Consider the following 18,568-nt stretch of genomic DNA (forward strand, 5'->3'; position numbering starts at 1 on the left):
CCTTTTACAGCAGCATCTGGTTGAGACAGACAAGAAAGGCTACAGCGTATTGTCAGGCATGTGACATAATCCTCTGATAATCTCCAGTCTACTTGATTGAAAAGCTTCTATTTTGAGTGTTTGTTGTCCGTGCTTACTTGGACTTCTTCTGAAGATCAAAATGGGGATGACTTAATAGCCAAACAGTCAGACGTACAACCAACCAGCAATCAGTATTCCTCTCCTCTGCTACAGTATCGCTTTAAGTTGTGACTTTTTGCATCCAAATAAAGATAGATTTTCATGAATTTGTGTTGTTGTTGTTTTAGAGTTACTCTGTCCTGATCATCTGATCAGTCTTTTTTCCACCCCCTTTGGTTTCATGCTGACAGGCTGCAATCGCACACGTTCACCGCTAGGGGTCAGTATATGCGATCTAATGACACACATTGCCAAACCTCCCTGCAGGCAACTGTTTGCTCGCTGACAGATTGTTCAAAGCAACAAAACAAAGGCTTTAATCTAACAATAGAGAGCTGATGAATTCAATGAATTCAGTGAATTTACTTGGCGGTGAATTCAAACACCAATCATCCATTCATTGCAGAATCCGGGCTAAGTGAGAATGCGATACTGTAGATCGATCAGTTTTCGTTTCTTGCACATTATTTTTAAAACACTATCTTGAAAAACATAATCAAAATTAAATCAGTGGCATCCAAATGACACTTCAGCGTCGCCTGTATCTTTCACAAAGAGAAACGGGCCCCTCAGTAGTTTGCAAGTGCAATTCAGCTTAAATCGTTTGGTCCATGACGAAGAGCAAATACGAAATAGATTTTGAAATATTAATAATAGTAATAGTCAACCATCCAGGGCTGCCAACACTGGGTGAGCCTGTTTTAGAAAATCTACTTTTACAAAATTTGGCTTTTACTTGTTATGAAGTAACACAGACACGAGTCTGAGCTGCATGCTCATATCGTTTTTCTCGGATTTAGTTTCAATTTTTTGTATTTTTTTTTGTTAAAAAGCTCTACATTTTTACCGTAGGCCTAACCACAGGAAACGAACCGAAAGAAAGAAATTCAGAAAAGTAAAATAGAATAAAAACTTACAAATAAAAAAGGTATAGTGGTTCCCTGCAAAACTGTATTAATGCTTAAGAAAATGACTTGCAATTTTTTTGCATTTAAATTCTGAGATCAGACTGCAGTGTAGTCTAAGTGAATACACGTTATTGATCCCAAAACGGGGGAAATGATTATTTCGCAGAAGCCAAAACATTAAGGATAACCTGCAGCAACATAGCGTAAATGAGGCAGAATAGCTGAACCACACCTACAACATAACGAGACAATATTGCTCAATAAGGCATAAAAGAGAAACAGAAACAGAAAGGAGCACATAAAAATAAAACGAAATTAGACATTTAAAAGGTGTTATGTGATTTGTATTTCATAATAATTATTTGAATATAATAAAATAAGGAAATAAATAAAGATTCATATTATCCCTGTTTTTTCTGTGTGTAAGGCAGTTTTAAAAAAACACACACACTCAACGTGAGTGCGTCTCCTTTAAAAAAAGAAAAAAAAAGCCGGACTGTCCCTTTAATCCGCAGATCAGATCACTGACGTCACCCTAGTCCTAAACCGTCGCCGCTGATTGGTTGGAAGTGACGTCAACCTCACAGTTTCCTTTTTTCCCGTCTCCCTCCTGAACCATGACCTCATCGCTTTAGTTCATGAAAGTGCTAAAGTGCACCTTCCGTACCTAACCACCCCCTCCTCCTCCTCACACACACACACACAATAACAGCTAACAGTTTTAGCCTTCACCTAGCCTAGTAAAGCTAATCTTGCTCTCCACGAGCCAGCTGAACGGCTGAGGAGGCCGTTTGTAGCCTATCACCGCGCGCTTTCATGCCTGGTTTGCTCCTGGCGCTGTCATCCTCTGTCAGCTGAGGTCTTTACTGTACACCCCGCAACACCGCCAAGTAAACACCGGCCAGCCCCCATGAAGACTCCGCCACTGTCCCCTCACACATGGAGGCCAGTTGAATAACACCCCGCAGACGCATGGAGCCCGAGGTGAGTGCTTGAGTGTGTTTGTCAATTAGCAAGAAAGGACATTTGTTTGTTTGAATCGGCTGCTCGCTGTCTGTGCTCGTGCCCAGCTCGCTGCTGCTGCGGCGAGCCCGTCAGCTCGCACTCCTCCCCCCCTCTTTAAGTGCGCGCCCGTCTCATAATGGGAATAAACCTCGTCCATGCTCAAGTTATCGATCGTTTTATTGGGATGCAAAAAAATCGCTGTGCCGTTTTCCTATTGTAAGGTAGGTGTATTAGGTTTCTTCCCGAATTTTCTGTTTAATGTTCGCGCTGGTTAAAGTCATCACAGCCTTCCCGATCAATGGAGAGGGCTCATTTTCGCATGCGGACATATCCACGCGTCATAACAAACCCAGGCCAGGTTTCCCACTCAAAACAACCTCTCTGTAAGTGTGGGGTATAACAATAGTTGATGCTGACTATATCCGGCGTTTTTTAAAAGCAGTGCCTGCTGTCCGCACTGGAGTCTATTCTTATTTCTAATGTAGGTCGGTTTATTGTAGTGCGCTGCGACCGCTCAGCCTCCATCATTTTTGAACGCTGGTAAACGATACACAACGTCTTGTCTGTTTTTTGTTTTTGTCTTGTGTGTGTATGTGTATGTGCGCCCCCATCTCTGATGATTTGATTTTTCAGAGCATTTCTATATGTACACATTATATTTATTTGACGATGTATTTTTGTATCAGAGATTCTCGATATTATTTACATTTACATTACCTATCATGTGGCTGTTGTAGTGGAGTCTGGGGGTAGTCCCAGCTATGTATGACCCTGCATTTTACAGCAGTCAGTGCACTGAGGGAGTATTGATGAGAGGACGCCGGAAGGCTTCATGCTTGGATGTGTTGTTTACAATATGATAGCGCTGTCCAGCTGCACCAAGAAATCGATTTTTTAAAATGACAGGACCGCTGCAACAGCATGTTACACTGGTTATTAGTCGTGGTAAACACTCAGGGTTAGGCAATCATCAACTATTAACCATTAATTGTAAGCATTGTTAAAATTTTGATGATTTAAGGTGTGCCAATAACTGTTTCTTTTTAAATTCCACAATAATAATTGATTACAGCTATAAATTAATTGTTTACTACGTTTATTGTATAGCTAAAAGCAGTGAATGCCACTGAACTCACAACAGTCATGCTTTCATTTATTTACCTGACAGAAAATTAATGATAAAGTATTTTCATAATCAAGTCGGAGGTTCTCACCGGTGAAAGTCAACTAGATATCTTTTGGTTTTGGACTGTGAGACAAAACAACAGTGCTTATAATGCTAACTGTTTTGGGCCTTTGTACAGACCAAGAGATTAATCTTTAACTGACAATACTTTTATTCATTCTGTCGTGATTTTGAATGATATGCTAATATTTTGCCTTTTAACACAATTGCAAGAACTTCTACTAAAATTCTCCACTATAAACAGGTGATCCTGTACCTGCTCATTAGAAGTGGCAATCACCAGACATCCCATCATACAATAATATCAGAATACTTGATATTCTGATATTATTGCAGTTTTTGGCATTTTGAAAGGGTAAATATATTTCAATAGCATAGATTGTGATTTCACTGCAAATTATGTCCACAAAGTTAATCCAATAAGATAAAGCAGGAAAGCACAGACACTGTCACTAAAATCTGCCATAATTGTTGCTATTAGACAGCGTCAGTGTGCTACCAATCTGTTACTGTCTACACAGACAAAAAAACACATTTAGCAGAAATTCACATTTGTGTTTAGCTACCTTCCTGTTCTATATGAATAAAACCAGAATACATCTGTTTGGCAGCCAGCTGAGTCGAGTCCACTCATGTTATGTTCATTGACAAAAGCAGCATGTTGCAATTGGTCCCAGAATGTGAAAAGAATCCAGTACAATCACAAGGCAACCACAGGTTTGTTTTGTTTCTGGCAGATACAAGGTTGTTGTCCAGCTTTTGTACTACTACTAGTGTAACTGAGCTATTAGCTAAGCCAAGTGTGTCCATTCTTGAATGCCTTTTTCAGTTGAGCAAATATGATGTAATGTTGCTTGAATTAGTGTCCGTGGCTTGATAAAAATAATACGATGCTATGCTGTATCGGTTCGTCTTTTTTTCCACTTCTGCTGCACAGTGCTTTGTTGTGGTCACCCTTTAAAGTGTAAGTGAAACACTCCAGAGAGAGAGAGACAGACAGACAGCTTACATACACATATATATGCAAACTTTGAGTTCATGAGAGGGCCTGCTGCACAGACTAAAGGGCACAAGATGCGCTGGTGATGTAATTGTTTGTGGTCTAAACAAACCAGTCGTGCCTGTCATTGTGCGAACCTTGCTCGTTTCATATCAGCCTACTCAAGGCTGTGGCCGCAGGTGACGTTATGCAGGGAGTTAATGAATAACCTGGATGGTATTACATCACCACTGGTTGCCCTCCAGTTACTCTCTTTGTGTTTGCCTCTGTCCCTGATGTCTGATAATGCCATCATGGAGCTGGCCCTTCATGTTCACCCCATGGTGAAAGGCTGTGAATACACCTGCGTGTGTTGCCCATTTTATTGAGATAAAGTTACTTCCTCCGCTTGATGTTAATATGCACCAACCTTTTTTGTTATCAGTCTTTTATTGAACAGTTTCAGTAGAGTCTGTCAATGATTTGTGTTGCTGTGTTTTGCATGACAAGAGGGGAAAATGTTTGATTTGTTTGATGTTTGATTGGGAGTCTGTTAATTGTCTTTGTCTGGAGGAAGTTCATTAGATTTCAGACGTCACTGTGACCTCACAAAGCACCTTAATTATTAGAAAACACAACAAAATCCTACTAGCATAAAATGATGACGCGATGACAAGTTATATCCAATAGGTCAGTTCCACTGTGACTAGGGAGGGATGTTGATAAGATTTTCATCATTATCAATTCTGCATATTGCCCTGATTCTTTATCATTTTCCTTGTTGACGTCTAATCAATTTTCCTTGTGGAGAAATGTCGGTCAGCGCAGGATTTTTATCGTCAGCGCAGTGTGTTATTATCTAAAGTTTTCATAGTATAAACAAATGGTTGAATGGGAGGAATTACGAAAAGCTCCACTGCTTTAGCGTCATTGTTCTGCAATGTAGAAAACCACACCAGCATTGATAGGTGGAGCTCAAAGGCATATGATCATGAAGTATTTGGAACCGGTTCTCAATAGCCATCCTTAACAGTGACATCATAATGTCCTTAAAAAACACCTTTTTGGCCATCATCCAACAGCATAACTCAGAAAGAAAGATGATTTGAGTTGACATCATATTTGGCTGCATGCTGAAGTGTCTACACTCATCTTTGTGCTTACCTATTGAATTGCTTTAAAGTCATTACTTACGTGTGTCTCGCCAAATTTGCATGTGAACAGCAAGTTGACTGGTTGGTGAAGAGATACAGCTGGGCGTCAAATTTCTGGGTACCATTCATTTACAGCTAAAATTTCCAGAAATCCGAAGGATGTGTAGGGTTTATAAAAAAAAAATCCCACCTGGAGTAAAAATTTCCTCAAAGTTGACCAGTCAGACTAGTTTCTCTGCAAGTTGTCGTGGTGTAATTATTTTGTTTTGACTCCTTGGATCTGCATAACCTGGTCTGTGTGGATCTTCTGACTGTGTGACCTTGCTTTTGGGAAAGCAGTGAGATTTTTGGGCTACATTAGAGAAAACATCAGATAGAAATATATTAAAATAATTTTGGTCGGTGGCTTTTAGGCTAATTTGTGGTCATTTTCTTTTAAGTGAGTAAAATAAAAGGTGCACATACAGCTCAGGTTGGGAGAATCTATCTTGAGCTCCACTGTCTGTTTTAGCTTTATCTTGTATCAGCATCAGTGAGCATCCCATCACAATCACCCTTCTCGTGCCCCCTTATCACCCCAGCATGGGCTGTTTCCATGGCAACCAAATCTGCTCCAGGCCTGTACACAGTGTGTCTGTCTCTCTGCTTTCTCTTCTCTTTTCTTGTTTTCTTCTGTTCAGTCGGAGCATCACAGCCTAGTGCTGCTTCCTTAAGTGTGAGGAGCTTATTTTATTTATTTATTTATTTATTTATTTAATGATTCTTCCTTTTTTTTCCTGCTTGGATGTGATGTGGAGGGGCATTTTTTCTGCATGAGGAGATGGGCGATGTTTGTTATGCTGAGTAATCACGTGGATGGCTGTGTTGCTTCTTTTAATTTCTCTGCCTTTCTCATGTTTTATTGTCAATATTCTTGCTGTTTTCTCTTATTAACCTTTTATTCCAACCCCCTTTCTGTCCATAGAAGCGGGATTTTTTTGAGTTTGCCATGGGACAATTGTCAAGCGACATAAAGATGCAGAGCGCTCCGTCTCTGACTACCACACATGTAAACCTGCACACTCATCCCCTCCCCATCTCTGTTCACTGCACAAAAGCAAGAAAGAGAGTGATAGAGAAGGAAAGAGAGATTCAGAGAGGAAAAAGTGTGAGACTGGGTGGGTGGGAGAGCAGTCGCCATTAGACATATGCAGCATCAGATGCTGTGCTCAGCAGCGGCAGGGACACAGAGAAAGACAGCAAAAGATTCACATCCCTCGAAGCTGTGTTGTTAGCTGCACGACCGAAGGGCTTCCTGCCAGATAAGGTACGGTATAACAGGTGATGGGGCAGGTTGTAATGTGGCAGCGGATGTTTTTTGTACAGGGGCAAACTGGTATTGCAGCAAAGCTTTCTGCAGAGTAGATATCCGGATGCTTATAATGTGAAGTTATGTCAGCATGCTAGTTACACATAAACTGGGATTCACTTTTTCAGTTAAAGAAAAGATCAGCTAAGCTTAGGTGGACTGTGCTCATTTGTTTGTGCTGTTTTATATGTTGTGCAAGCCAGTGGGCGTTTTGCCTTCAACCTTCATTGACTATCTAAATTTTTATCTATGTCAATGCTTGCCGGTATCTACGTTCTGATTCAGCAGCAGTTTGTTGTTTAACAGTGCAAGCAGTTGCTACTGTCTCTCTAGACTCTCTTTCATGTTCTTGTGCTGCTCCTCTTGCATCAGGCGTGTTGCCAGGCAGCGAAAGCATGTGTACATCGGCTGCATGTTCAGTTCATCCAGCAGACTACAAGTCAGTAGGAGACGAGCTGTAGGCTGTAGTGAAGCACTACTCAACCTCCATGTCATATGTTTGATGTGGCCGTCTGCATGTGAGATTTGATTTTTCACCCACATTCTCCTTCATCTGTTTCTTCCCTGCTCCACAATCATCCCCTCTCCCTCACCTTGAGCTGGCTAAGTTGCTAGGCTGGAGAGATCCTGGCTGAATAACACCCTTCGTTACCTCCACACAGCTCTCCTTTCTCGCTCTACTCCCTCCCTCTGTGGCGCTGCCAGACCACAGGTGAAAAGTTGCAGGACACAAGTGATTAGATACATTTCCTCCCCAGTTTAACCCCCTCTCTCACTTTCTCACCAGTGTTGTTAACTGTTTTTCTTTTCTGCCCATCCTCTCAAGAGGAACATAGCCTTATCATCGTTTTTGTTTTGGCTACTGCACCTCTGTCACTCACACTCTTCCTTTTCAGCCGAGGTTTAAACCTCCATTTACGCTTTGGGGTAAGCGAGAAGAGGCCCATTCATTTTTAATGACACCACGTGCCTGTAGATGAATAAAACAACATGGCTGCATTCACATTCTGACCTTTTACTTGTCGCATGACACCTGGTTGACCAATGAAATGGACCTCAAACTACGCTGGGTTTTTTTTCATTTGCATGTTGACTTAATTAAATGGCACAGTGGTTTTGTAATGTGCAGTCTAGCACGCGCACACATGCTGTTTCTCACAACCCCAATAAACGACTGATCGTGTGTGTGTGTGTGTGTGTGTGTCCCATGTTAAAGGTAAAAGGGCTGTGGTGAATGTGAGCACGGAGGAGATCAGAGTGATTAGAAGTGACGGATAGACGGAGGCAGTTCATCAAGTTTGTGGATGGTTAATTTGAAACACACATACAAACACACACGCACAGGATGTCACACAGGCCTTCTGCCTGTGTCCAGACCTGCTCTTTGAATTCCCCTGGCTTAATTTATCGCACGCTCTCAGTTTCCTGTTTCACGAGCTACTGCACAAGAGACCCTCGGTCAACAACCACCAGCCTTCACACAGTTACACAGGCACTCACACTTGTCGAATTTAAGTCTTTGTCTTCGGATGTGTGATATTCCTTCAGATCCCAGGACTGCTAAATCTCGTTGGATGATCCGGTCAGCTTTTAAGTCTTTAAATAACTTTTGTATTCATCTTTATAGCACTGTGGTTATTTTAAAATGCCAGGTGCTAAATATCTGCTAATAAAAGATAATGCAAAAGATCAAAAGTACGTGTGAATTCTTGTGCTAGAGTCAGGATTGGAAAAGTGTGTGAAATGGATCCGTTGTTGTGACTTTGCAGCAGTTGAGTTTGAAGGGCTTTATTTGTTGCCATGGAGTGATTGAGTGAAGCTTAGACCAACATGTGCCCTTTATGATCACATGTTTGTCGCGTTCTTACATTTCTCCATGAATGCTTTGCTTACTTAATTCTCTTTCCTTTTTTTTTTTTTTTTGTCGCTTCTTCTTTTAGGCACCATGGATCTCCCAGCGTCTGCTCCAGTGGTAGCCCTTCTCCACTGACCCTTATCTCCTCCTTCCTCCACCTCTCTCATCTACCCCTCATTCTTCATACCCCACTACCCCTCACCCCCACGTCTTTGACCCTAGCTTACCACTCAGCCCGTCTTACATCATGGCAGGGGAGAAAGGGCCCAACAAGAAGAGCGCCATGGACATCAAGCGCCTGGCGAGCCTCATCCAGAGAGGGACAGGCCGCTTGCTGGTGATTGACAGCAGGACGTTTTCTGAGTACAATGCGTCACACGTACAAGGCGCGGTCAACGTTTGCTGCTCAAAGCTGGTGAAGAGGCGGCTGCAGCAGGACAAAGTGTCTGTCACTGAGCTGCTTCAACCCAATGGCAAAGTGAAGGTGAGTTAAAGCTCAATTAAGGCTACCTGACAGCTGATGCTTTTTGGGTGGTAGAATGTGATTAGAGAGCCATTCACTTAAGTGCCAAGCTGACATTATGCCAAGCTCCTACCTTGCTGATAACGGTGAGACACTTGATTCCTACCTGCTTCATAATCTACTCTTAAAACCTCTTAAAATGGTCATTTGTATGTTTTTACACTTCTCACAAATAAATAAGACAAAGCATGCTAACTGCTGAGATTTAGAGGTGCCAGTAAGTGGAGTTTGTCACTTTTGCTCGGAGCCAAACTAGCCGTTTCCCCTGTGTGCAGTCTTTGTGCCAAGCCAAATTTAAGATGCTGGTAGTTTTACAATTACGAAACTCATATTGATCTCATATTGAAGAACATGAGTGGTATTCATATTCTTATTGAACTTGATCAAAATAAAAATTTGAGTATTTCAAAAAATGGTTCGCGTTTTTATATTTAGTGCTTTCTGTGCTTCATAAATTCCCTCAACCCACAGACTGAAATAACTCCTTTAAACAACTGATTGACTTGTCCCAAGCAAACCTTGGTGATTTACAAATTTTTGTTTGTTCGTCTGCTCACATTTAGTAGTATAGCAGCTCTGCTTGTAGCATGTATTCATTATGCAGTAGGTGCAGTGGAGTGATATAGGAGGACTTTCTTTGAGCCTGGGGTCTCAGATTCAGGTTCCCTTGTCAGCACGCTGTCACACCGTTGAAGTGCCGTCATGCAAGATGCTGACTTTACGCCAGCTGTATGAGATTATTACCAACAGTCTGACCTGCGTTTCACTGTAGTTCCAAACTAGCCTCCTCTGTGTTAGCCAAGCACATCAGTGGATGCTATATTTGGTGGGCAGGCACGCATACTGTATGTTTGTTGCTTATCAGTGGCCCTGAAATCGGATCCTTCTGGTTTCCATGACTTCTCCTCTGAATATGACAGCCTTCTTTCCATGGCCTGTCCAGCCGCGGCATGCTGACTCCTGTATTTTTAGTCTCTGTGTGAAACTGAAGGATCTCTGAGGGGGGGGGGGAGGAGGGTTGTGTTTTGTGTGCGGTATGTGCTTTTTGTGCTGTCATGTTTGCGCATGCATTCATCAGCTAACAGTTTTACTTGACTGAATACAGAAAGCAAAAAAGCTGTAGAGGACATGGGAGATGATTTTCTGCCTCCTGGCTTCAAATGTTATTTTTAGATATTTAACTTTTTAGTTACACCCAGTGCAATAAAACAATGATTCACAGCAACCCATGACACTTGCCAGGTGAGTGAAATTTTTTTTTTAGGCGTGACTCAGAATGGCAGTTCACACTTCTTTTTTGTTGTTCTACTTCCTGGTTGCCAGGAGGCGGTCTGGTTGTCTGGCCTGCCACTCATCTTATTCTGTTGAGCCTATTTATAAGAGTGATTTATGACCAGCTTCCATTTTATGCCATTGTGTGTCAGCCCCAAACTGGCTGACATGTATTTACCTGCTTGGTACATCTTTCATAATTAAAAAAAATCACTTCCCAAAAAAAGGCAAATATTTAGACTTTATTACTTTATTGCTCTGTTTACTCCTGCTGGGTTACACTTTAACATTTGTAGATGACAGACAGCGTCTACATGGTAAAATGAACTTCAGTTCCACTAATAGCACCTGGGATATTTAACCGAGTCCCTATATACCTGCTGTTTTTCCCTGGCTCTAATGCTTTAATGCGAGTCGACCCCACATGCCTTCCTTTTCACCTAACATGAACCATTATCAGCCAGAAGATTCTGTATCTGAATACTTGTATTATTCCAACCAAAAGATCCAGTTTTGTTCCGATAATGGTTTTATTTTAGCCGAGATCTTACACACCCAAAAATAAAATCTTTTGAACACTAGAGATGTAGACAACAAAGAGAAAGCGATGGATTTAAATTAGCTGCTGCTGGAGAAATGTTTATTTGAGGCTTTGGATCACTGTCAGAGTTTCAGTTTCATTACTTGCCCTGAGTGCAGCGCGCTAGAGCGTGTTTCTGTGCTCCGTCTCTGGGTTCATCTCTGTGTGGGGCTCTGTGCTTGGCAGATCTCACACTGTGGCACCCCACAGAGCCATGCTTCCTCCTGATTTCGCTCACTTTCATTCTCGTGACAGCTCTGTCTGTCTGTTTTGCAACCATAGCCTGCAGCTGCTCGCAACCACCTCGATTCTTATTAGTTTATTCCAGTTCTCCTCTCACTGTCTAGTGTTGTCCCATGCCTGCTTTGTTATTATCCATTCCCCACCCCCAGTAAAGAGGATAAGGCTTGCGATTAATGCTAGGCTGGATAAAGCTGGAACTAGCCGGGTTAGAGAGGAGGGCCTGACGGACCCAGACTCTTTTGTTATTGGCTAAGCATGACATCATCCCTTTTGTGTGGCCACTGGCAGGCCGCGGGCTGGGCACGTGCAGATTGGTTGTGTGGTGTTTAAGCCAGCTCCCGACTGACCCCCCCATACACACACACACACACACCATCGTCTGTACCCCCCACATGGCTCTGAGCATCTCCAGGAGCTGTCTCAGCCAGCCAAAACGCCAAAGGACACCATTGTGGCTCTTTGTATGGGAAGTGAATGCAGGAAGCAGGAGAGCAGCATTGACAGTATTCATGGATGGGCTGTTGCCTCCGCCTCCTCCCCAGCTGCCTCTCGCCTCGCATCCCATTGAGAACTAATAGCCTGCGTCCCCCAAGGCGCTGCACTCACCCTCTTTCATCGAAGCTCCCAATGCTTCAGTTAACTGAGCTGAATGAACAGAACAGCAGCAAACAAAATGGTGTCCTCTTTCTTCTGCCTTTCACGTTCCATCCCTTCATAGCTCCTTTTATTAATGCTCTCTATTAATGTAGGTGTAGAGAACTGGACACAGTAGGCTAGATGATGGACGACCTCTGCTGGGAGAGCGCAGGCTTAGTCGGAAATGGGGCTTCCTCATGCCTTTTCCGACAGGCTAGAGGGCAGGCGGCTGGTTTCTTGGCTTAAGCCTGGCTAATCCCTGCTGCTGTGACGGGGACAGCCGGCCAGGCAGGCCTGACAGATGGACCAGAGGTTTTCACTACCAGTAACCAGCCTGGGGAAGCACCCTTCCTCTTCTATATAGACATGGACCCCACGCTTTTGTTAAACGAAATAGCATGCCTGCATATAGATACGTTACACTTATGAGCTGTCAAATCTGTTAATGTGGCAGAACTTAAATATTTATAACCACAAGTAGGTTTCCAGATGAAAATCTAGCTGATTTTTGCATTTTTGATGTAAACTGAAGAAACCAGCTGTATCAGCACACTGACCAAGATGTAGTGCATCAAGTTTAAGACAGATGTGACGGAGTGAACTTGTAAAATTTAGGATTTCTGCTTGCAAAATAGAATAATGCTGAAATCAATATAGCACAAATAGATAACCAAAAAAAGAAAATTGATAAATATATTGAGCAATTCCCCAGTACTGGACTCTGTAATGGGTATTAACTGATTGGTTGAGACATTTAATCAAGATCAAGAGAGGGGGAAAAAGTGTTTTGGAAAGTCGAATGACAACAAGTGAAACCCTTAACAGTCACTTTCAGCTTTCTAAATGCTGCTGATTTCCTTTTGTGATTTCTGCACTATTAGTCAGACTAAACAGGCAATTTGAAGAAATTATGCAAACAAATTTAAACATATTTCTCCAATTTCACTGTATAATCAAAAAACAATAAATAACTGAATAATTGTTAGCTGCAGCCGTACCAATGTGATGCCTTTATGGAAACATTCATTTTACACCTGAAAATATTCTCCAGCTGTTGTGATACCAACATTTTAGACATGATAATGAACAATAGGCTGATTCTTTTTGTTTGGTATAATGGGCATGCAGCAATAAAGCCAAGAAAGGCTGTAATCTTGTCTGTGATCTTAATTGGTGATATCGGCTGAGTGCCCTGCCAAACAGAGAGAGATAACATGTGACTAATGGATTTATGCAATGTAGAAGATCTCCATCAATTCCACTGATGACACACCATATGTTGTGTTTATCCTCCATGTCAAGGGTTAGGAGGCGGCTGTAATGATGCATGATAGGGAACCCCATATGGAAAGACAATTTAAAAAATAAATCTCATTAGCTACAGTTGCAAGAATTCATCTTTTTGTATTTCTCTTATAGAATCAGAATCAGAAAGGGTTTATTGCCAAATGTTGAGCAGGTTTACAACATTAGGAAATTGCTGCGGTGCTTCAGTGCAAACATACTGTCATAAAAATATAAAAATAAGAATAAGAATTAAAAGTGCTAAGTGGATAGATATATACATGATATATACATGAGTGCAGGTGGTGATCAGTGCAAACATGGAATGATGCAGTGAACACAGCGTAGGGTCATGTGTTAGTGGTGGGAACAGTCATACGGTTATTGTTCATGTGTCCAACAGCAGAGGGGAAGAAACTGTTCTTATGGCGAGAGGTTCTGGTGCAAATGGACCGGAGCCTCCTGCCTGAGGGGAGCAGGTCAAACAGACTGTGTCCAGGGTGAGAAGGGTCAGCTGAGATCCGAGCTGCACGCCGCAGTGTCCTGGAGGTGTACAGGTCCTGCAGAGATGGGAGTCTGCAGCCAATCACCTTCTCAGCAGAGCGCACAACACGCTGCAGTCTCTGTTTGTCCCTGATAGTGGCTCCAGCGTACCACACGGTGATGGAGGAGGTGAGGATGGACTCGATGATTGCAGTGTAGAACTGCATCATCGTCCGTGTTGGCAGGTTGAATTTCTTCAGCTGCCTCAGGAAGTACATCCTCTGCTGGGCTTTCTTGATGACGGAGGTGATGGTGGGCTCCCACTTCAGGTCCTGGGTGATGGTGGTACCCAGGAAGCGGAATGAGTCCACAGAGGTGATGGGGGTGTCAGTCAGGATGATGGGGGGAGTGGGGCTGTGTGCTTCCTGAAGTCCACAATAATCTCCACTGTCTTCTGGGCATTCTTATAGCATTTTGTATTAAAATGGTGACTTTCCCATTTTTCTCTTACAGCATGTTTACTTTAATCATGCTTAATTCAGTGTTGCATGAAAAAAGTTACACTTTCATGAGTAAATCAAATGTGCATCTAAAGAGGAAATAGTTATTTACTTTGTTATGATCAAAAAGTGTTTGTCATCTAGTGTCTGACACAGACTGTGTTTTACCATCAAGGACATCACACGTGTTTCATGTGTCATCTCCCATGATTGGACTCTGAGAACATAGATGATGAATTTCTGTGTTGGTTATTTCCCAGGTGACCCAGATGGGAAAAATGGGAAATTTCCGTGTGTTTCATTCACATTTATCTGAGTTTAAACAGAAATGCTAAAGCCAGCAGTGGTGTTTCTACAGAGATGGATAATGTCATATGTTTGCTTTGATGAGGTCATGCACTGAGTCATTGTTTGCTTTTAAGATCCCACTGTTTAACATAGACACACATGTCATAATCTGTATATAGTTTCAGATCTAATCACAAAGTAAAACTAACAATTACAGAAAATATAATATATGTATATTTCTTTACTCTAGTGTGAGTTCATGGGAGAGGATTTTGGGATACAAAACATGGCTTCATTATATAAAGAATTGGGAGGATGATGAGGTGTTACCACATAAAGAGAATGAATGCTTTCTTTACAGACAAAAATGAAGTCTGTGTACTGAGACAGACAAACTTTTATGTAAAAGCATAAAAATTCACTTGTATATAAATGTGTGTCTGTGTGCTAAAGGATCCCTGATATTCACCAACATGTAGGTGTGACCACACCAGATCAGGTGACCACATCTCAGAAATCATCAGGGATGACCTCACACTGCACATGCACAGAGCCATCAGGAGCTTTCACCACCATGCCACATACCCACATCCCAGTCAGATTCACTTTCATTCAGGTGTAAAGTTTTACTTTAAAGGATGTTTCACAGTTATTCCCCATACTAAGGCTAGAATCTAAATTATCTATGAACCCAGGTTGAACCATATTATATACCTCTTTCCACATCTTATGAGCACAGTTGGTCGTGTCTCACACACACATATCACACCTACTGAAGCATACATGGAGGTGGCAGCTGCCAGTTTCAGTCAATGACATCATCATCCCCAGGGTGGTAGCTTGACAGTCGCGAGAGGTGTAGTTTGCACCTGTGAGCCGGGGTCTTAAACAGACTTATTGAATACTTAAAAGGGGACACTAGAGTACATGCAATATACCGTGTATACTGTTGAAAGTTTGGTCTAGTTGGTGCCACATCGGCATAGAAATAATGTTAGAAATGTACCCAGAAACCAACTGAAATAATAGGCGTATGGGTGGTACGTACTTAATTTTTTTCTGGTGAATCAGTATGACAAACTCTGACTCCTGCTCACAGTGCTGTCTTTTTAAAGAGAGATTTCGTAATTGCCATTTCCTGTATCTCTTCAGCTCCTCGTTACTGAAGAATTTACTGTTAACTGAAGATGGCTCGTACCACACTCCTCTTGTTTTGTGTGGGTCCTCCCAGAGTGGACACCGTGAGGGGACCCAGACTGTGCTTCAGGAATGTGGGTCCATTTTTAGATTTGTGTCACAGACCAGTACACACACACATACTCCCACTCAGCACTGACCTTGTCACTGGTCAGCAGCAAGACAGGGGTCAGAGGGAAGTTGTATGTCACTTTTTTGCACAAACTTTTACCGTAAAGCAGGAGAGCGTTTCCCTTATTTCATAGATATCTTCTGTTGCCAAGCTACCCATCAGTTATCTTTCATTATGTGTGTGTGTGTATACAAACTGTTCCTTCAGAGGAGCATTGACACCAAGTCCATGCCCTAACTTGCAGCCTTGTCTCCAACCTCGTTTTTCTTCCACTCCTTACATATTTTATAACAGGGTCAGTTAGAAGTGTACAGGGACTTCTGACTCTCTTGCCCAATCCCTTCATTTTTTTTCTCTTTCAGGGTCAAATGTTATCCTTTTTCTAGCTCTGTGTATCTCATTTAATAGAGTTTCATCTTTTATGCATCTTGCCTCTCATGTTTGTTGTTTATTCTCTGCTGTGACGCCGGTCTCCAGCTCCTTTAGAGAGACCTGGGTGCAGCAGGATTGTAGCATTTGGTGTGCTAGTGCTACCTTCTGTCCCTCCATCCCTCTCTTGCTTTATATCTAATCCTCCCTCAAGTTTCCGTCTGATCCCCCTTCTTGGCATTCCTTTCCCTGGCTTCCTCTTCTGTTCCTTCATCCCTTGTTTTTCCTCTCTGCTAGTGGCATTCCTTGTTTACCTGCAGTGTGCATGCGTCAGAGAGCCTGGGCCAGTACTGTAATAGTAGTGATGCTGTAGCACTGCAGAGGGATGAGGGATCTGTACTACTGCTGCAGTCTGACAGCAAGTCCCAGCCCTGGGTCGTTGACCTCCAACACTGCAGCAACCTCCATGTGTTTCACATACTTAGCCAGATGGGTAGTTTTTAGCATCTGGTGTAATATTCTTCTATCTGTTATGCCATTTATACTTTCTAACAAATCTAGACATTTCTTTTCGTCTTATAAGGGAATAAGGTGAGATCTAATTTATCAAAAAATAGTCATCAAAATGGCATTTAACTGTCACTTAATTTTATCATTTGCAGCAAATTTATAGATTTTTTCCTATATTGTGGTAGTACCACCAAACCTGTGAAAATAAAATGTAATGCAATTGCAGTGTCTGTGGTTGTTTGAGAAAAGCATTTAATTATGATGTTTTCTATGTAATGCATGAACACAGTAGTTTCACAGACAGCGACAGTATTTCCTTTATGAGATTCATTCCATGTTTTCACATTAGAAAGTAAACCTTTTAGACTGCGCAGCTGATAAACAACACCAAAGTGTGCATTGAGCGGTGTGTTTATATTTGTGTTAACGCACGTTTGTACGGTTAAAGGCCTGTAATCCTCAGGCACTGAGATCAGACTCCCAAATTAGATCTGATCCCATTAGGATTATTAGCCAAAATATCCAGGGTTAGTTAGGATGAAGGATGCAGGGAATTTAAAACAAAGACAAAGAGACGCAGGGCAAATAACAAATTGTGCATTGTGGCCAGTTTAATGCTAAAACAGGAAATCATAGAAATGGTGCACTTTAATTGCGGTTAAATTAATGCTAATCACCTCTGGGCTCTTTCTTTTTTTGATCTTAATCTGGTTGATATTTTGTACGTGAGTGTATACTGGGCCAGATGGCCTCACAGCTGCATTGCACACAAACCATGATCTTATTATTTTTGCAGCGTATTTTAGCAACAGTTGTTTATTGCAACCACTTTAGGTGATATAGATAAGAAGTCTAAATATCGCAATGCTAATAAATAGAATAAAAAGAAACCAGGGTGTTTGCAATTTTCTGATGGTCTGTGTTGCAGATTATTTATGAAGCTGTTAACAGTAGGCTGCTTGTCGCTATAAGATGTTAACCAGCACTATTTGTCAGTGTCTTTTTTGCAATCCCATAATATAGGTCTGGTTACTTCCTTCACATTGGATGAACTATTTATAGAATATCACATCATGTATGTTGTTGGGGTTTTTTTTTTGCAGATATTGATGTTTGCTGCCATGTCGTGCATAAAGCTCATGTAAATTTCACTGCAGGTTCACACACATCAAGTGTAGGCTTTGCTGTAAATAACCACTTCTAAATGGTTCCCTGTCATAAGTCATTTGAGAGCTTATAATGGGTAGTCTGTTTTATAAACGAGACCTCAGGTTTTCATTCTTTTAGGTCAGTATTGGTGTTGGATGCAGGCAGGCTTAGCTAAATCAGCCTTTATTAAGCCACAGTGAGATTTTAGCATGCTTCAGAGACTGACCTTGTCCTGTCTAAATCACCTGCCTGGCAGTCTTCCAAGCCACTCTGCTACAGCTGCTCTGTAAGCAGAAACATTAGCAAACGCGCTCCAGGTGCACTGTGGAGCTGTGTATATCATGAGTTGTCATCGCCATTGTGCCTTCATGTGCACAGAGAGCAAAGAGACATTGAGGAAGTGGAAGCTAGCAGATATTCAGCGGCACTTTGCACATGAGGATGCTGTGCTTTTGTTGTTTACTGAGGTACACAAAGAATTCACGACCCGTCTTGTTTCATTGTCGCCGCTCTCCGTCTTCTGTTTCATCTCCTAAATTCCTTTTTTGTCCCCTTTTTTCTTTTTCTCAATTTTTGTCTCTATTGTTCACTGACCCGAAGTGTAGTTACCCCCACACCTCACCCCAATCCCCCTCCATCCTTTTCTCCCTGTAGCTGGCCCTCCTTCCCGCTCCCTCTCCCGTCTCCTGTCCAGTGGCGGTTCAGTGAGGTAGTGATTCATAGCTGCAGTAGGCGCTGCCTGATGGTCATGTGACCAAAGCCTGCCTGACAACATGGAGAATGAACACAGTCTGGCTAGTTTGTGTG

The 18,568-nt window shown here is 42.1% G+C and overlaps 1 protein-coding gene across 3 annotated transcripts in view; it reads left to right on the forward strand.

Moving 5' to 3' along the window:
* Positions 1-1,688: 1,688 nt before the first annotated feature.
* The window catches only part of dusp8a (dual specificity phosphatase 8a), a 42,113-nt gene continuing 25,233 nt past the window's right edge, over positions 1,689-18,568 (forward strand). The window contains exons 1-2 of one of the 3 annotated variants that reach the window (XM_014329252.2): positions 1,689-6,718; positions 8,701-9,099. In XM_014329252.2, coding sequence (XP_014184738.1) covers positions 8,863-9,099 — 237 coding nt within the window. In that variant the 5' untranslated portion in view covers positions 1,689-6,718; positions 8,701-8,862. The remainder of the gene's footprint in view (positions 6,719-8,700; positions 9,100-18,568) is intronic. The other 2 variants (XM_005947386.3, XM_005947385.3) reach the window with 2 other exon arrangements.

The sequence above is a fragment of the Haplochromis burtoni genome, unplaced genomic scaffold (assembly GCF_018398535.1).
Source record: "Haplochromis burtoni strain Fernald_Lab_line unplaced genomic scaffold, NCSU_Asbu1 Contig_526, whole genome shotgun sequence".
Lineage (NCBI taxonomy): Eukaryota > Metazoa > Chordata > Actinopteri > Cichliformes > Cichlidae > Haplochromis > Haplochromis burtoni.